Source organism: Cheilinus undulatus, linkage group 13 (genome assembly GCF_018320785.1).
Source record: "Cheilinus undulatus linkage group 13, ASM1832078v1, whole genome shotgun sequence".
Classification (NCBI taxonomy): domain Eukaryota; kingdom Metazoa; phylum Chordata; class Actinopteri; order Labriformes; family Labridae; genus Cheilinus; species Cheilinus undulatus.
In genome coordinates, this window is record NC_054877.1 from 15,434,395 (window position 1) to 15,447,328 (window position 12,934).

Below are 12,934 nucleotides of genomic sequence, written 5' to 3' on the forward strand. Positions count from 1 at the left end.
TATTGTATCTGGAGTCAACATCAGTGCAGAGGAACTATGCTGCAGCAGTGCGGCCTGTTGGTTTATTTTCACAGCAATTATGAGGGTCATAGTTTATTTTCAGTTTACTTTTCATAGCCAGGGTGCTGTAAGAACTGTATATTTAGCAATGAAAGTCAGGGGAGATGTTTCATAATCAGTTATTAAGTTGTTAATGCCCATGAGATCAGCAAAAGAGAAAGTAGGGCAAAAAAACATGCAATGGTACAACTTTAAGAAGATTTTCTGTATGAATTGGGCTTGTTTTTAGTTTTAGGTATGCTCACCAACAAGACAATTTTGAGGTTTTTTCTTGGTGCTTTAATGTTGGGTTTTGTGTCATATTTTGCATGATGTATGGAACTAAATTCAGATTTCAGGTGGGTTGAGTAATTGTAAAGACATATCATCATGATTATAGCTTTCTCATATTTCCTGATGAAGATGACAGTTCAGCCTTTTCCAAGTTCACCCTTCACTAAAAACCAAGCAACAACCTCTGATGTTGAAAAATGAAGCCAGTAGGACAAAACTGTACTTCAGTGAGTGTCCATATGAGGCTACCTGTAATAGCCTCGAAGGTCATTAAAAAAACTAGTTTTAGCATTTAAATTGCAATAGCAATGTCAGGCTGTGCAATATCATAAATAGATAAAATACTGCAGTTATTTTTGAATTAAGTAATGCTTGAAAGGTTTAGAAAAATGGCTGCAGAAATCCCTTCAAGTTTACAATAGTCCCACTGTTGCACTTTATAGAAGTACCTTTATTTTCAAAAAAGAAAAAACCTTTTTAATATTATTTTAAGAGCAGTACAGTAAAAACTCCAGTTTTTGTGTTTTTTATGCAACTTAATTTATTTTCTAATTTTAGCGATACACATTTCAAAATTATTATTACTCTTTGCATTTTCTTTGATATTTAAGCAAGTAGACTCCTGATATCATTCATGTGTTATATCGTAATTGCAATTTCAAATCACACTTATTGCACAATAATTGCACAGTATTACCAAATCATGCAGTGCTACACACAACCTTTTTAAAAAGCCCATTTTTACAGCAGAAATACACTTGTTTACAGCCTAGTGTGGCGAGAGAAGCATTTGTGGTTTGCATGCACTAAATAGGGGTTATAATACATGATAAGGGCATGGCTGATCTGAACGCTGAGGGAGTGGTTTTAGCTATTTGCTAGGGCTTAAAAGGGGCATATTATGCAAAAATCACTTTTGAAGGCTTTTCTAACAAAATATGTCCCCCTGACCTGTCCACAATCCCCTCAAATACCAGAAAAATCCATTCCCTTCCACCCTCTCTTTCTCCACCTTTCAGAAAATGTGTGCTGAAACAAGCCGTTCTCAGATTTTCCCTTCATGACCTCATGTGGGGAGTAAGCACCGCCCCCAGATTTGGTTGGCCCTACCCACTTGGAAGAAAGTTCTGCCCTCTGAAGTTCTCCTGATCTTCCACATAGCTGCCAGCTGAGATGCTGGATAGCTCAGTGGGTTACCCTGCTGACTTTGGTCTGGGACTTGATGGTTCAAATCCCAGTCATAACATTGTAACATCAGGAGTGCCACATCCATTTCCTGAGAGCGGTGTGGTCAGTGGCGGAGTCAGACAGCTCATTAACATTTAAAGCTACAGACACATAAACAGCTTGTTCTGAGAGGGGCTGAAACAGAGGGTTTTTCTTTTAGATGCGCAAAAATCCTATACTTGAGTGTTTTTTCAGCAACAAACTTCACGGGCATGTTTTAGGGACCTCTGAGACCAATATAAACTTGACTTAAAAGGGTAAAATATGTCCTCTTTAAGGCCTGCCTTACCTCCACCCTTTATCTTGTTACAAGGTGGACCCCACTGTTGTAGCGCACACACAAGGCATAACAAATGCCATTGTTGCCTTAGCAGAAGTATTTAACAGACAACAGCTCAGTCTGAGTTAAGTCGTCAGTATATTTTACTCTTAAACTAAAAGAGGAGCCAGGTTAAAAGGCAAACATCACATGTTTGTGCTATCGTAATTAACGTGAAGCACAGCTATGAGTTACGATGTGTGCTCTATCCTCTCCAAGTTTAATGTTTGTAATAACAGCAACATGCGGCAAGTGGGCCTGAATGGGGCTTTAAAACAGCCTGTGAGCTGTGATGTATTGACTTGTTTTGTCTTTAGCCTGATACTGCAGTGATTTGTTGATTAATAGCTTAAAATTCTTTAAAGTTGAGATTAAACTGATTACTGTCTTGTTTTAAATCCATGATGATTTAAAGCAGATGTAAACACAGTTGCTCCATACACTCACAGGCACTTAATGATAAACTTACTTTTTTCAACAAGTTCTTCACGATAAAAATATGTGGCTGTTTTTTTGTGGGAGTGCTTTATTGTGAATGCCCACTTCAAGAAATGTGGCGTTTTCAGTAGCAGCTTGCAACAATGCTTCAGAAACCAATGGGTAATGTCACTGAGACTGTGAGTCTTGCTCAAACTACTCCCTACATTCTTCCACTCCATTTTCCCACTTGTGTGGAGGATCTGCCACATTGAGTGCATAGTTAAACCCTCAGTGACTGAGTCTCACTGTTGCTGATTTACGAAACAGGTGCAAAATCTTTCATTGTTCGCCATGGAAGACACTCCGTACATTAGAGTTCCACATTATTACCTGCACAAACTTTAACGCCTTAAAATAAGTAAAAAAGCGGTATTATCCAGATGCAAATTAAAACATGTTACCATCAGGATCTATTTGTCAAATCTTGAAAACAGCACAGGTGTTTATTTCTGTGAAATGTTTCATGTTTGGAGGGACTGAAAAAAAAAATCATCTTTTAAACATCAGATTGAAATTAAGAAATTTAAAAAACAAATAAATGCTACCAAATATATATATTTTTTCCCTCTTAACGTGGAATGATTTTAACGAGTCTGCCTAATGTTATTAAAGTGGACAACTTACTCTATCTGTTACATAAAATCACGGTCCAGTATCTGTGGCAGCGAAGGGAGTTCATCTCAAAGCTGGCTGCTGTATTTAAACCCTTTGTCTAAAACACAAGAAGCCATTTATGCTCATATACATTGTTTTTTGATAAAGTTATGTATATGGAAAACTTATTAACAACTTCTGATAATTAACAGGTTATAATAAAAAAGGGATAAAAGGAGTATGTCTTAGAGAACAAGGAAAGGACTACCAAAACAGCTGGATTGAATAAAGATTTTAAACATTTGGTCTGTTATGAAAAAAAAAACATCGTTTCAACTTGTGACCCTGTGCAAGGAGGTAATATGTGCTTGTGATTCAAAGCTGCAGCTTGTGGCTTTAGTTAGGATTCAAGATTGATCGTTTCTTCTTAGATTGCTTCATTTGAAAGTTTTAAAGGGTTTAGAGGGGTGAAACTATTCAAAGAATGACAATAGGGTCAAAAAATGTTGTATTTATCCGTTTGAAGATCTTTTACCCATTTGATGTGTCACAGGACCACTGAGGGTGCTCCCTACTACTAGATTGGAAAACGTGGCTCTGAAAATCAGGACAATGGAATGCAAATAAAGGGGGTAGAAAATATGAATATTAGATGTATGGGTAACAGAAATTGAGCACAGACTTGGTGCATTTTACGACTGTTTTTCAGGCCTTTTAAGCTTGAAAAAAAGCCACCATTAACCTTTCAAATATTATATTTTTAAAAATGTATTTATCCCTAAGTATTATTCTTGTACTTCTTTTTTGTTACTGAAAAAAGAAATGCAAGAATAATATTCAGAATAAGAGGACAAAAGAAATTTGCTGGATTTAGTATTTATACCTTTTTTAACCAGGAGTATTCCCAATTGGAGTCCTGGCAAAGACAGCAACAGACAATAACAAACACAAATGATGTGAATCTGTAGATAGGCATCATTCAGCAGTTAAACCTGCATACACTGGTGAAATTATCCTTTATCTATCTGATAGATGCCTTCATTTGTTTCATTAGGTGTGCCACCCAATAAAGCAACATTCATCGATGACCTGGTTGTGATGCTGCCACAGAACGTGTGGGATCACCTTTACAGCAGGTACATGAAGCAGACAGGCTGACTCAGTGACTGTCTAAAGGATGGGCTCATATTCAGAGTATAATTTCCTTTGTGGATGTTAATTTTGTTTTTGTGAGATAATTTTGGCTGCTCCCTGCAGGTACGGAGGAGGACCAGCTGTCAACCACCTGTACGTTTGCCACACGTGTCAGATCGAGATCGAGAAACTAGAGAAACGGCGAAAGTCAGAGCTGGACATGTTTGTCAGGGTAAGCCTCAAAACCATAAGAAAACACAGCTTTAATCAGACACAGTGTAAATGGGATTGAGTGATATTAATGCATTTTGTGTCAGAGAGCATCTGTGTAGTCCTCTCTGTTCAAGGGTGTGTGCAGGTCTATTCCCCTGTCTATTGAACCAGTTGATTGGCTGCATGTGTTGGTGCTCTTCACCCCAGCAGGAGATGAGAGGTGTGAGTCTGATGAAAGCCTTATCATTAATGCATTGGGACAGATGCAGCTGTTATTGTCCACTCAGTCTGCCCACTCACACAATGGGCTTCTTAAAAGGACAGATAGGTGGGGTACGTGTGTGTATGATTGTATATGTGAGAGAAAGGTTAGCTAACAAGATGAACAAAGATTGTGTCATTTCTAAGAAAAGATGAAATTGCTGCAGTGTGATGCTGAGACTCTTTCAATTTGAATAACCACCACAGAGAATTGATTAGGTTTTCCATCTTCTCTCTTCTCAATCCTTTCATCCTCACTTAATTATTTTTTTGCCCCCCCCATCCTCCACCCTCTGTTTCTCCTCCCCATCCCTTTGCGTCCTTTCCTCCTCCCTCTTGTCTCTACTGCTCACTCCTCCCCCACCCACCACCCCCCATCCTTCCTCTGCTCTGTAGCTGAACAAGGCGTTCCAGGAGGAGGAGTCTCCAGTGGTCATATACTGCATCAGCATGCAGTGGTTTCGTGAGTGGGAGGGCTTTGTCAAAGGAAAAGACAATGGTAATTGGGCAGAACTCATGCCTTTCTTTCTTTCTATCCCTTGCATGTAAAGGCCAAATGTTTCCCCTTTGATAATTACACATCATTACTACTGATGATTTATCATAAATGTACCTTTGCTTTTTTTCTTCTTTTGCTTTTACAACAATAGGCACGTTAGGGTCATATGTGATATTGACACAATTATATAGAAGATGGCAAATAAATAGTTTTATTTGGAACATCCAGATTCTCTTGTTATAAAGAGCTGCTCTTGTTCAAAAGAAACCGTGGAAGTCCCATTTCTTCTCCTGGTTTATCTTCAAAGAGTTTGCTTCAGTCCCCGGAGTCAAGTTTCCCTCCTGCTACAGCAAAATGAAGTGTCAGAGAATATTTCAGTTTCTTGCTCTCGTTCTCATTTTTTATTTGCTTGCCTTGCTTTGTATTGTCATATCTATTTATACCAGCTTACATCTGGCACGGCTGCACAAGTCTTTTTTCTCCATGACTTCTGCTCCACTAATATTTGTTTTCTCTGTGTAGCAAGTGGGGAGCAGAAATTGCTTTTCATAATGTGACAGAAACATTCGACATTTTGACATCATTGTTCTTTGAACGACTAGTATTGATGATACGTCTCCAAACATTCTACCTCTGTGTGTAATTATGACAAATATTGATGTTTCTTCCTCTTTTAGATCCTCCGGGACCCATTGATAACTCCAAGATTACCGTAAACAAGAATGGCCATTTAACACTAAAACAAGGTACCAACTGTTGTTACTCTGTCAATTTTTCTGTAAGAATTTTATAATTGTTTGCTTTCTAAATCTTTGATAATGCTGCCAAAGAAGAAACTAGAAAGCAGAGTATATATAGATAGTAGTATCTGAAACTAGGCCGTTTTTATTGTTATATAAGAGTGTATATTTTCACTGTTTGCAGGAGCTGATTCTGGACAGATCTCTGAAGAGACATGGAACTTCCTCCACTCAATTTATAGTGGCGGTCCACTTCTGACAGTCAGGCCAAACGTCAGCCACCAGGAAGTAGAATCATCACAGTCAGAAGAGAAGATTGAGGTGGAGACGCGCTCTGTTTAATGAAGCACTCTGCAGAAAAAAAATCCAATGGAAAACATTTAACAAAATGAAAAGCCTTTTATTTTGCACTTGACTTTTTATTTGAAAAGCATTCAAGTAAAGGACCTCATCTTTACAGCTACACGGCAGCCTTTGACATCTGACAGAGGGAATGAACATGTCTGAAAAAAGGTTGTCATGTTGTACAAACCTGTATAAAGAGCTATTAAATTTCTATTAGCACTGTAGTATCCATGTGTCAGGTTGTTTTGGGAACCAAGCATTTAAATTATGTGCAGCTAAAAATTCCACTGAATGCCATACTTTGTTTCTTTCTTGACCAAAATGAGCACATACTGTATGTCCATGTGTCATGTGTTGCTGATATTAGAAGATTTAAAATACATCTCACTGTAGATATATCACATATTTTTTCCTGTTGTTAGAGAATATTGTCCAATGAATGGTAGGGAGAGAAAATGTGACACTTAAAATGACTGAAATTCTGAGGTTATGAAGGGACTAATGCTGACTAGTCTCAGGAATGAATTTTGTGTTTTGCACTGTTCTCTATAGAAGTACAAATTGGCATGCTCACGCAAATGTCTGGTTTGTATTTGAATGTACCAGTACTGATAGTATGTTGGTCAAGACGCAGCACTTGGATATTTATCACAGAAGGGATTGCTATTTTATGTTAATAGATTTTTGTAGAAAATATGGCAGGCAGATTATGTTAAGATGCATGCTTTAACACTCAATCCCAGTTTAACATCACATGTAACTGCATGTAAATGCAAAGCTGCTCATTAATTGTGCACGAAAAAACAATCTGAATCTATCTTCACTAAATTGTACAGCTACAGAAAGCATTTGGCAGTATGTTTCAGCAGTATCAGCAATCTAATTAATCAAAGGCATTATTTTTGTGTATGGGCATGGTGTTGCTTAATATGTTGGCTGAAAGGGGAAAACTGAATGCTGTACTGTAAGTTCTTGCAAACGGATGTCACTTGAGTAAGATCCATCCTGACTTTTGCTGGCTGACACTATTAAACTTGATGGAAACATGTTGAACATTGTTGTCACAGTGATTTTGCCTCAATTTGCTGGATTGTGCTTGGTCTGTAAGTGGTTATTGGAGGGGTGAATTCTCTAAGAAAAGTCAATAATGCGGTGTATTTTTTATTCTAAAAGGCGCCTATGAACAGCCAAAGATCCAAAGAGGTTATCTCGGCAGTATTTAACTGACTGCAATCTTGGCAGGGGCAAAAATGTACTGTATAGTGTTGCATTTTGACGAGCGCGGTTGTGTCGGCTCACACACCCCGACTAGTTGACTGGATTGGAAACATGGCTGCGGCCGAACGTGCAGCAAATTTACGGAAGTGAGGTATGTGTAATTCTTCAGCTACTAACGCTGTTTAGAAGTGTACCTGCATTTCGAAGCTTGTAGTTCAGCAAATGACAAAGCCTGAATTTATAAGTCCACCATAATGACTCTGACCGGCACAACTGGAAGTACTCAAATACCTCGGCAAAGTTATGCGCGGAACAATCAGCTAGCTTGGCTAGCTAATACTAGGCTGCTGCGGCTAGCCATAGCTGCTAACTGGTTACCATCTGCCGTTGCAATGTTTAGTTGCTAACATGCTACTTGTGTGTACACGTAAGAGTTGAATTACAATCTTTGCCGAAAAACAATGTTAGAAGCAAATCCTGTAATCAGCATATAAGGTAGAAGTGGACTTGTTTCAGTAGCAGTTGTTGTGTCAGTTTAGCTAACGTGTAGCAAGCTAACGTTACAAGGGGGACTCCGGCTGAAATCGCCACGGTTCTTTTCTGCACGATGCAGTTAACAGGAAAACTAGCCAAGAAGAACTAGCGAAGGCAACATTAGCCAACTTGGCTAACTAGTCGCTCCAAAGAAACAGATTAAACTGCCTGGGTTCGATTGAAGCCCACTTGTTCAACGGGTGTCAAAGATAACCTTAGAGGTAATGTTTGAATTTCACAGGCGCAACAGTCTGCAGTTTGGTGTGTTAAGCGTTAATGTTTTAGACACTGCCATGAAAGCTAACGGTAAGTTAGTTTGGTGAGGTTAGCCCGCTTAACGGCAAGCTAGGTCAAGTAACGATCGCTTGGAAGTTGGTCCATGCTAATGTTTAGCTTGCTCGTCAGGTCCATGAACCACCAGGACTGTTATGTCTGAATGTGTGCTCGGAGTTTTAATCCTAAACTTTTGAGTTCACCTGCTGCAAACTAGTGTTAACTTAGCCGGCGGCACGTGCAGTTGCAACGGTTTGTGGTGTCTGAGTAACAGCATCCTCTAGCTCCTAACTTTGCCTACAATGTGCTCACGGCGTACGATAAGCTGGGATGTTGGGATTTGAGCGATTCTTGACGGTATGTATACCAAAACATACTCCGTGGATTTTTTTGCCAGTAGGCCCTGTGGAAGTATTGAACTACAGGTCAGATAACGAGATAAACAGCCCAGCATGAAGGTTTAACGGAACGAAGCTTGTGAGTTCGTCTTAAAACAAATTTTTCATTTTAAAATCTGTTAGAGACGTTAGCTTAGCTTAGCTGGCTTGCTTAGAATAGCCTTCACACTTAACTTGTACGGCGTTTACTTATAACTATCAGCCTCCCAATCTGACTGAAACACGTGCATTTCACATTACGGTTATTAGCCTATGAGTAGGTTTTGGCATGTCATTATAACCTTAATGTAACCAGCACGTGTTAACCTAACATCCATCTAAACACGCGCTTTAGTAAAGAACAGGAAGTGGTTTGATTGTGAAAACAGTCACACATGGGTGCTGTCTATGTTATCTGTGCTGACATATCCTGCACTACAAACTTCCAAAACTGATGATTAAACTTCGTCCTGTTAGGTTAACTTGTTATTATTCAGAAGCTTGCCAGAATCAGTGTCTGTATATGACAGTATATTTATGTGACTGTAATGAACTCCACCGCAGCGTGAGAAAGTAGTGCATGTGATATTTACTGGGACTCAAGCTGCTGAGGTATTACTGGCAAAGATAGACTAACATTATTTTTGCTTCTATTTTATCTATACATATGTGCATAGCAACATTTGAAACACAATCTGTAGTTGAAATTGAAGTGTGTAATTTTTCTGTTAAAAGTGAACCAAGTACTGCCCATTGTCATAAAGCAGTACCCACCCACCAACCATAGAGCAGCGACATATATCAAGTAGTGATTTGTGGTCTAAAGCAGTACTTCCACCCTCTTTGGCATTTGACCCCATAAAGCAATGCAATGCTTCTCTCTGACCTCCCATTATATTTTATGGCACCACTGTTGACATGATCTATTACCAGTTTGACCAAAGAGTAGTGATACAAATAAGATTTTTAATTTCTAACCATACTGCGGCTGTGATAACTTGGAAACATGCAAAATGTAATGAGGGATAATAAGGGTCATAAAGTAGAACTTTCTTCCATCCATACATTAGCATTATGGTTTATTATTGGTGGATTTTGAAAGGCTGTGGCTAGTCCCTGCTGATTCTCTAACAGAGAGGATCAAAATCCTACAAGGTGACCGGTCAAGTAAGGGATGACACAAAAGAGAACAGTAGTTGTACGGATCCTCACCAAAAAAGGTTGAAAGTCTTTTAATCTAAACTGCATGGATTTGGACCCTGAGGGGAAGCTGCTAGTCTGCTTAGTACTGTAAAATAAGTCACACTGGTATCATCTGTTTATTGGGGGGTCTCCCAGGGGAAAAGGTTTAAACTGTCTTCCTGTGTGATGATTTCCAGTAAGTAAAAAGTAGGGATGCACTATATTATCGGCCTGATACTGGTTTTGGTATTTGCTTAAAAAGTTAAATATCCCTATCAGCAAGTATGAGCTGATATATATATATATATATATATATATATATATATATATATATATATATATATATTGCATGCACATATCAACAGTATAAATCATATCGGCCATAAATATTGGCAAAAGGTACAACTTTACCATCAGGTATATTGCATTGCCTTTTTTTAGATATATATTTGGGGCTTGTTATGGTTATGTCTTTATTCAGAAACGACAGTGGGTAGAGTCAGAAACAGGGATTAAAGTGAGGAATAGACATGCAGGAAATGAGCTGCAGAGTGGACTTGAACCTGGGTGGCCTGTGTACATTGGGCATGACCTAACTGCTAGGCCATCTTCACTTCAGCCCTGAACTTTTGAATGAAGCCCTAGATGTAAAATATCGACCACACTTTGTACATCCCTGCTCCTCTCTCTGCTCTACTTGGCTCAGCCTTTCTTTGCACAAGAGACTTGGAATTTTTTACATTAAACGAGGTGTGTATATAGGTGTTGGTATCGGCTAAAATGAGTTTAGAAATACTGGCACATTGGATATAAAAAAAAAAAAAAATCCAACATCATGCCTCCATAAAATGAAAAGGAATTAAAAGCGCCACTTATATGCCAGATCTTATGGTAGATATATTTTTCCAGGCTTTATACAACACAAGGAAGTTTTTAAAGTATAAGGAACAAGTAGCACAGAGTGTAAATCTGTATGTTGATCCCCTGTGTACTTTATTAAGACTATTGTTGCTTTATGTGATTTCCAAATTCCTTAAACATTTGCTGTCACTTGTGATTGCCATTGTTTAAGAAGCTTGCTGATGATTGGCTTTCAGATAGAAAGTGGTTGGTTGTTGTACCTGGAAACAGCATGGGCTGTACAAAGAAAGAAGTCCCACACCCTTCCGATCTCTGACCATTTGAACTACAGTTTATTACATTTCAGTTGCCAAGAGGAGTGGGTGTGTTTTTCACACAAGATTTATTGATTTTAGGCTAACAAGGTAGCCTGAACTCAAGTGTAATCCCAATAAGTCTTTGTCACTTCATAGGTGCAATATTTTTAATTTTATAATATGTATTAATTTGTTTATTTTCAAAAGGTATCATAAGGAAGCACTAAATGTTGGTTATTGATTACTGAGGCCTTTTGAGGTTTGCCAAAAATCTGTCAATTACTAGGATATTGAAGTGTGAGCAAAGCTTTTAATTTTGTAATTCAGCTGAAAAAAGTTGCCTTAATCATTCTGAAGTGGTGATTACTTTTCTACCTTTTTGAGGGCATGTCAGATGAGCAGGCTTAATTAGTTTTGTTGATTCAAGGGTAATGGGTGAATGCTCAGTCTGAATAACCTCCCTTCTGTCACCTTTCTTTCTGTCTCTTATTTTCTGCTTGGACAAATCACATTAGTGTTCTCAGTTGGAGTCTTAAAATTTGTGTGAGTAATGTGTGCATGTGGTGGTGGCCTTTCCAGGTAGGTAGTATGCCTACCCTTCAAGAAAAATGATCACAGTGTGTTTGTAGCAAGGATAGCCTCTGGCTTTGTTGTTTTCTTATTATCACAGTGCAGGACAAGGGAGGGATTGTCCCAAGCAAGGCAACAAGGAGCTTTTAAATCAGTTTTGACATAGGTCGGCCAACAGATTGATGTACTTGCAATTAATGTAAATGAGCATGACCACAGTGCTAATTGATGCAATAATTTCTCCCCCTTACAAGGAGAGACTTTGACTATGTCTCATCTTCTTCAAAAGGACATCATGTGAGATTGCTTCCCCTTGAATGTCACTTTAGTATAACCTTTATCCATCTCATTTTTATTGTGCTCTGTTATGTTTTTTTATGTGGAGCTGTGAGCTAGAGGAGACTTCAGTGGCAACTTGTGTGTGTGGTATGGTTGGGAATTTTTCCAGAGAATTAGGGAATGAATGTGTGCATTCTTACCAGGACAGAAATCTCTCTTCATCACTGCATGTAATCTTATATTTTCCCACAACATACGTGCCTACAAGAACAGAGAAAACTTGTATTGCTTTTACTGAACCTTGATTAAGACTTTGCATTCACTGGCACAGACCTCCCTCTCTAGATTATTTGTTTAAGTCTGGAAAAAGCACATTTACTTCAACCCATCAATGGGTTCTCAAAGCAGCTGTAAAGTGAACATTCTGATGTACTCCACACTGTCCATCAAGTTATGTTTGTTCAAATAAGAACCTCAAAGTGAGAAAGCCATATGTGAGTCAGGTAAAGGTGAGTAAAATTATTATGCTTTGTCTGCCTAAATTATATAGGATGTTACTGCAGCTGTGAAATGGAATATGTATTAATGAGTAAAATATACTAAGCTGACTCTCAGTGCCTGGTGGTGTTTAGATTCTGTTTATTTTCCAGTACACATTGTAAAACACGATTTCTGTTCAGATGTGCAGTAATGTACTTCTTCTATGGGATAAAGGCAACGCACACAGCAATTCTGGGAAGGCTTTTGTTGTACCTTAAATTGTGTCAGGAAGTGAATTGTCATGTCCTAAGCCTCTATGGTTGCCCTCACTCTAAGCCTCTAAGCCCTGTGTAGGATTCTTGTTGTCGGAGAATTTCATTTTTTGTACGTCCTAATAAGTTGCAGCCTGTTGGTGCTCTGGCACACCTGTTATAAAGAGATAAACAGCCTACAGTGTTCCAAGACAAGCCTATGTTGCTGTGCTATCTTCAGAATTGGGTGTATGAATTTCAGTTGTAGCATCTGTGTCAGAAATCAGTGATGTTTATTCTTTGTTTGACACAATATGCAGTCATCTCCACAGGGGAGAAATAGATATACTTTCACTGAAACATGAAAACATTCTGTATGAGGGCTTATTTAAATATATTTAACTTAATTTAATTCTGGTTTTACTGAATGTAGTTAACCATTTATAAGTCAAATGCCTGACACCTGAG

The 12,934-nt window shown here is 38.5% G+C and overlaps 2 protein-coding genes across 5 annotated transcripts in view; both read left to right on the forward strand.

The window, feature by feature from the left end:
• usp33 (ubiquitin specific peptidase 33) overlaps positions 1–7,184 on the forward strand; it is a 38,256-nt gene extending 31,072 nt beyond the window's left edge. Inside the window, exons 20-24 of the mRNA XM_041804205.1 lie at positions 4,008–4,089; positions 4,211–4,319; positions 4,958–5,060; positions 5,738–5,806; positions 5,985–7,184. Of these exons, the coding sequence (XP_041660139.1) occupies positions 4,008–4,089; positions 4,211–4,319; positions 4,958–5,060; positions 5,738–5,806; positions 5,985–6,142 (521 nt within the window). The 3' untranslated portion in view covers positions 6,143–7,184. The remainder of the gene's footprint in view (positions 1–4,007; positions 4,090–4,210; positions 4,320–4,957; positions 5,061–5,737; positions 5,807–5,984) is intronic.
• Positions 7,185–7,415: 231 nt separating this feature from the next.
• Positions 7,416–12,934, forward strand: part of zzz3 (zinc finger, ZZ-type containing 3) — a 30,463-nt gene continuing 24,944 nt past the window's right edge. The window contains exon 1 of one of the 4 annotated variants that reach the window (XM_041802967.1): positions 7,416–7,514. The gene's annotated coding sequence lies outside the window, so the exon portion shown is untranslated. Of the gene's footprint in view, positions 7,515–7,572; positions 8,119–8,181; positions 8,528–12,934 lie in introns of those variants that run through there. The other 3 variants (XM_041802968.1, XR_005992751.1, XM_041802966.1) reach the window with 3 other exon arrangements.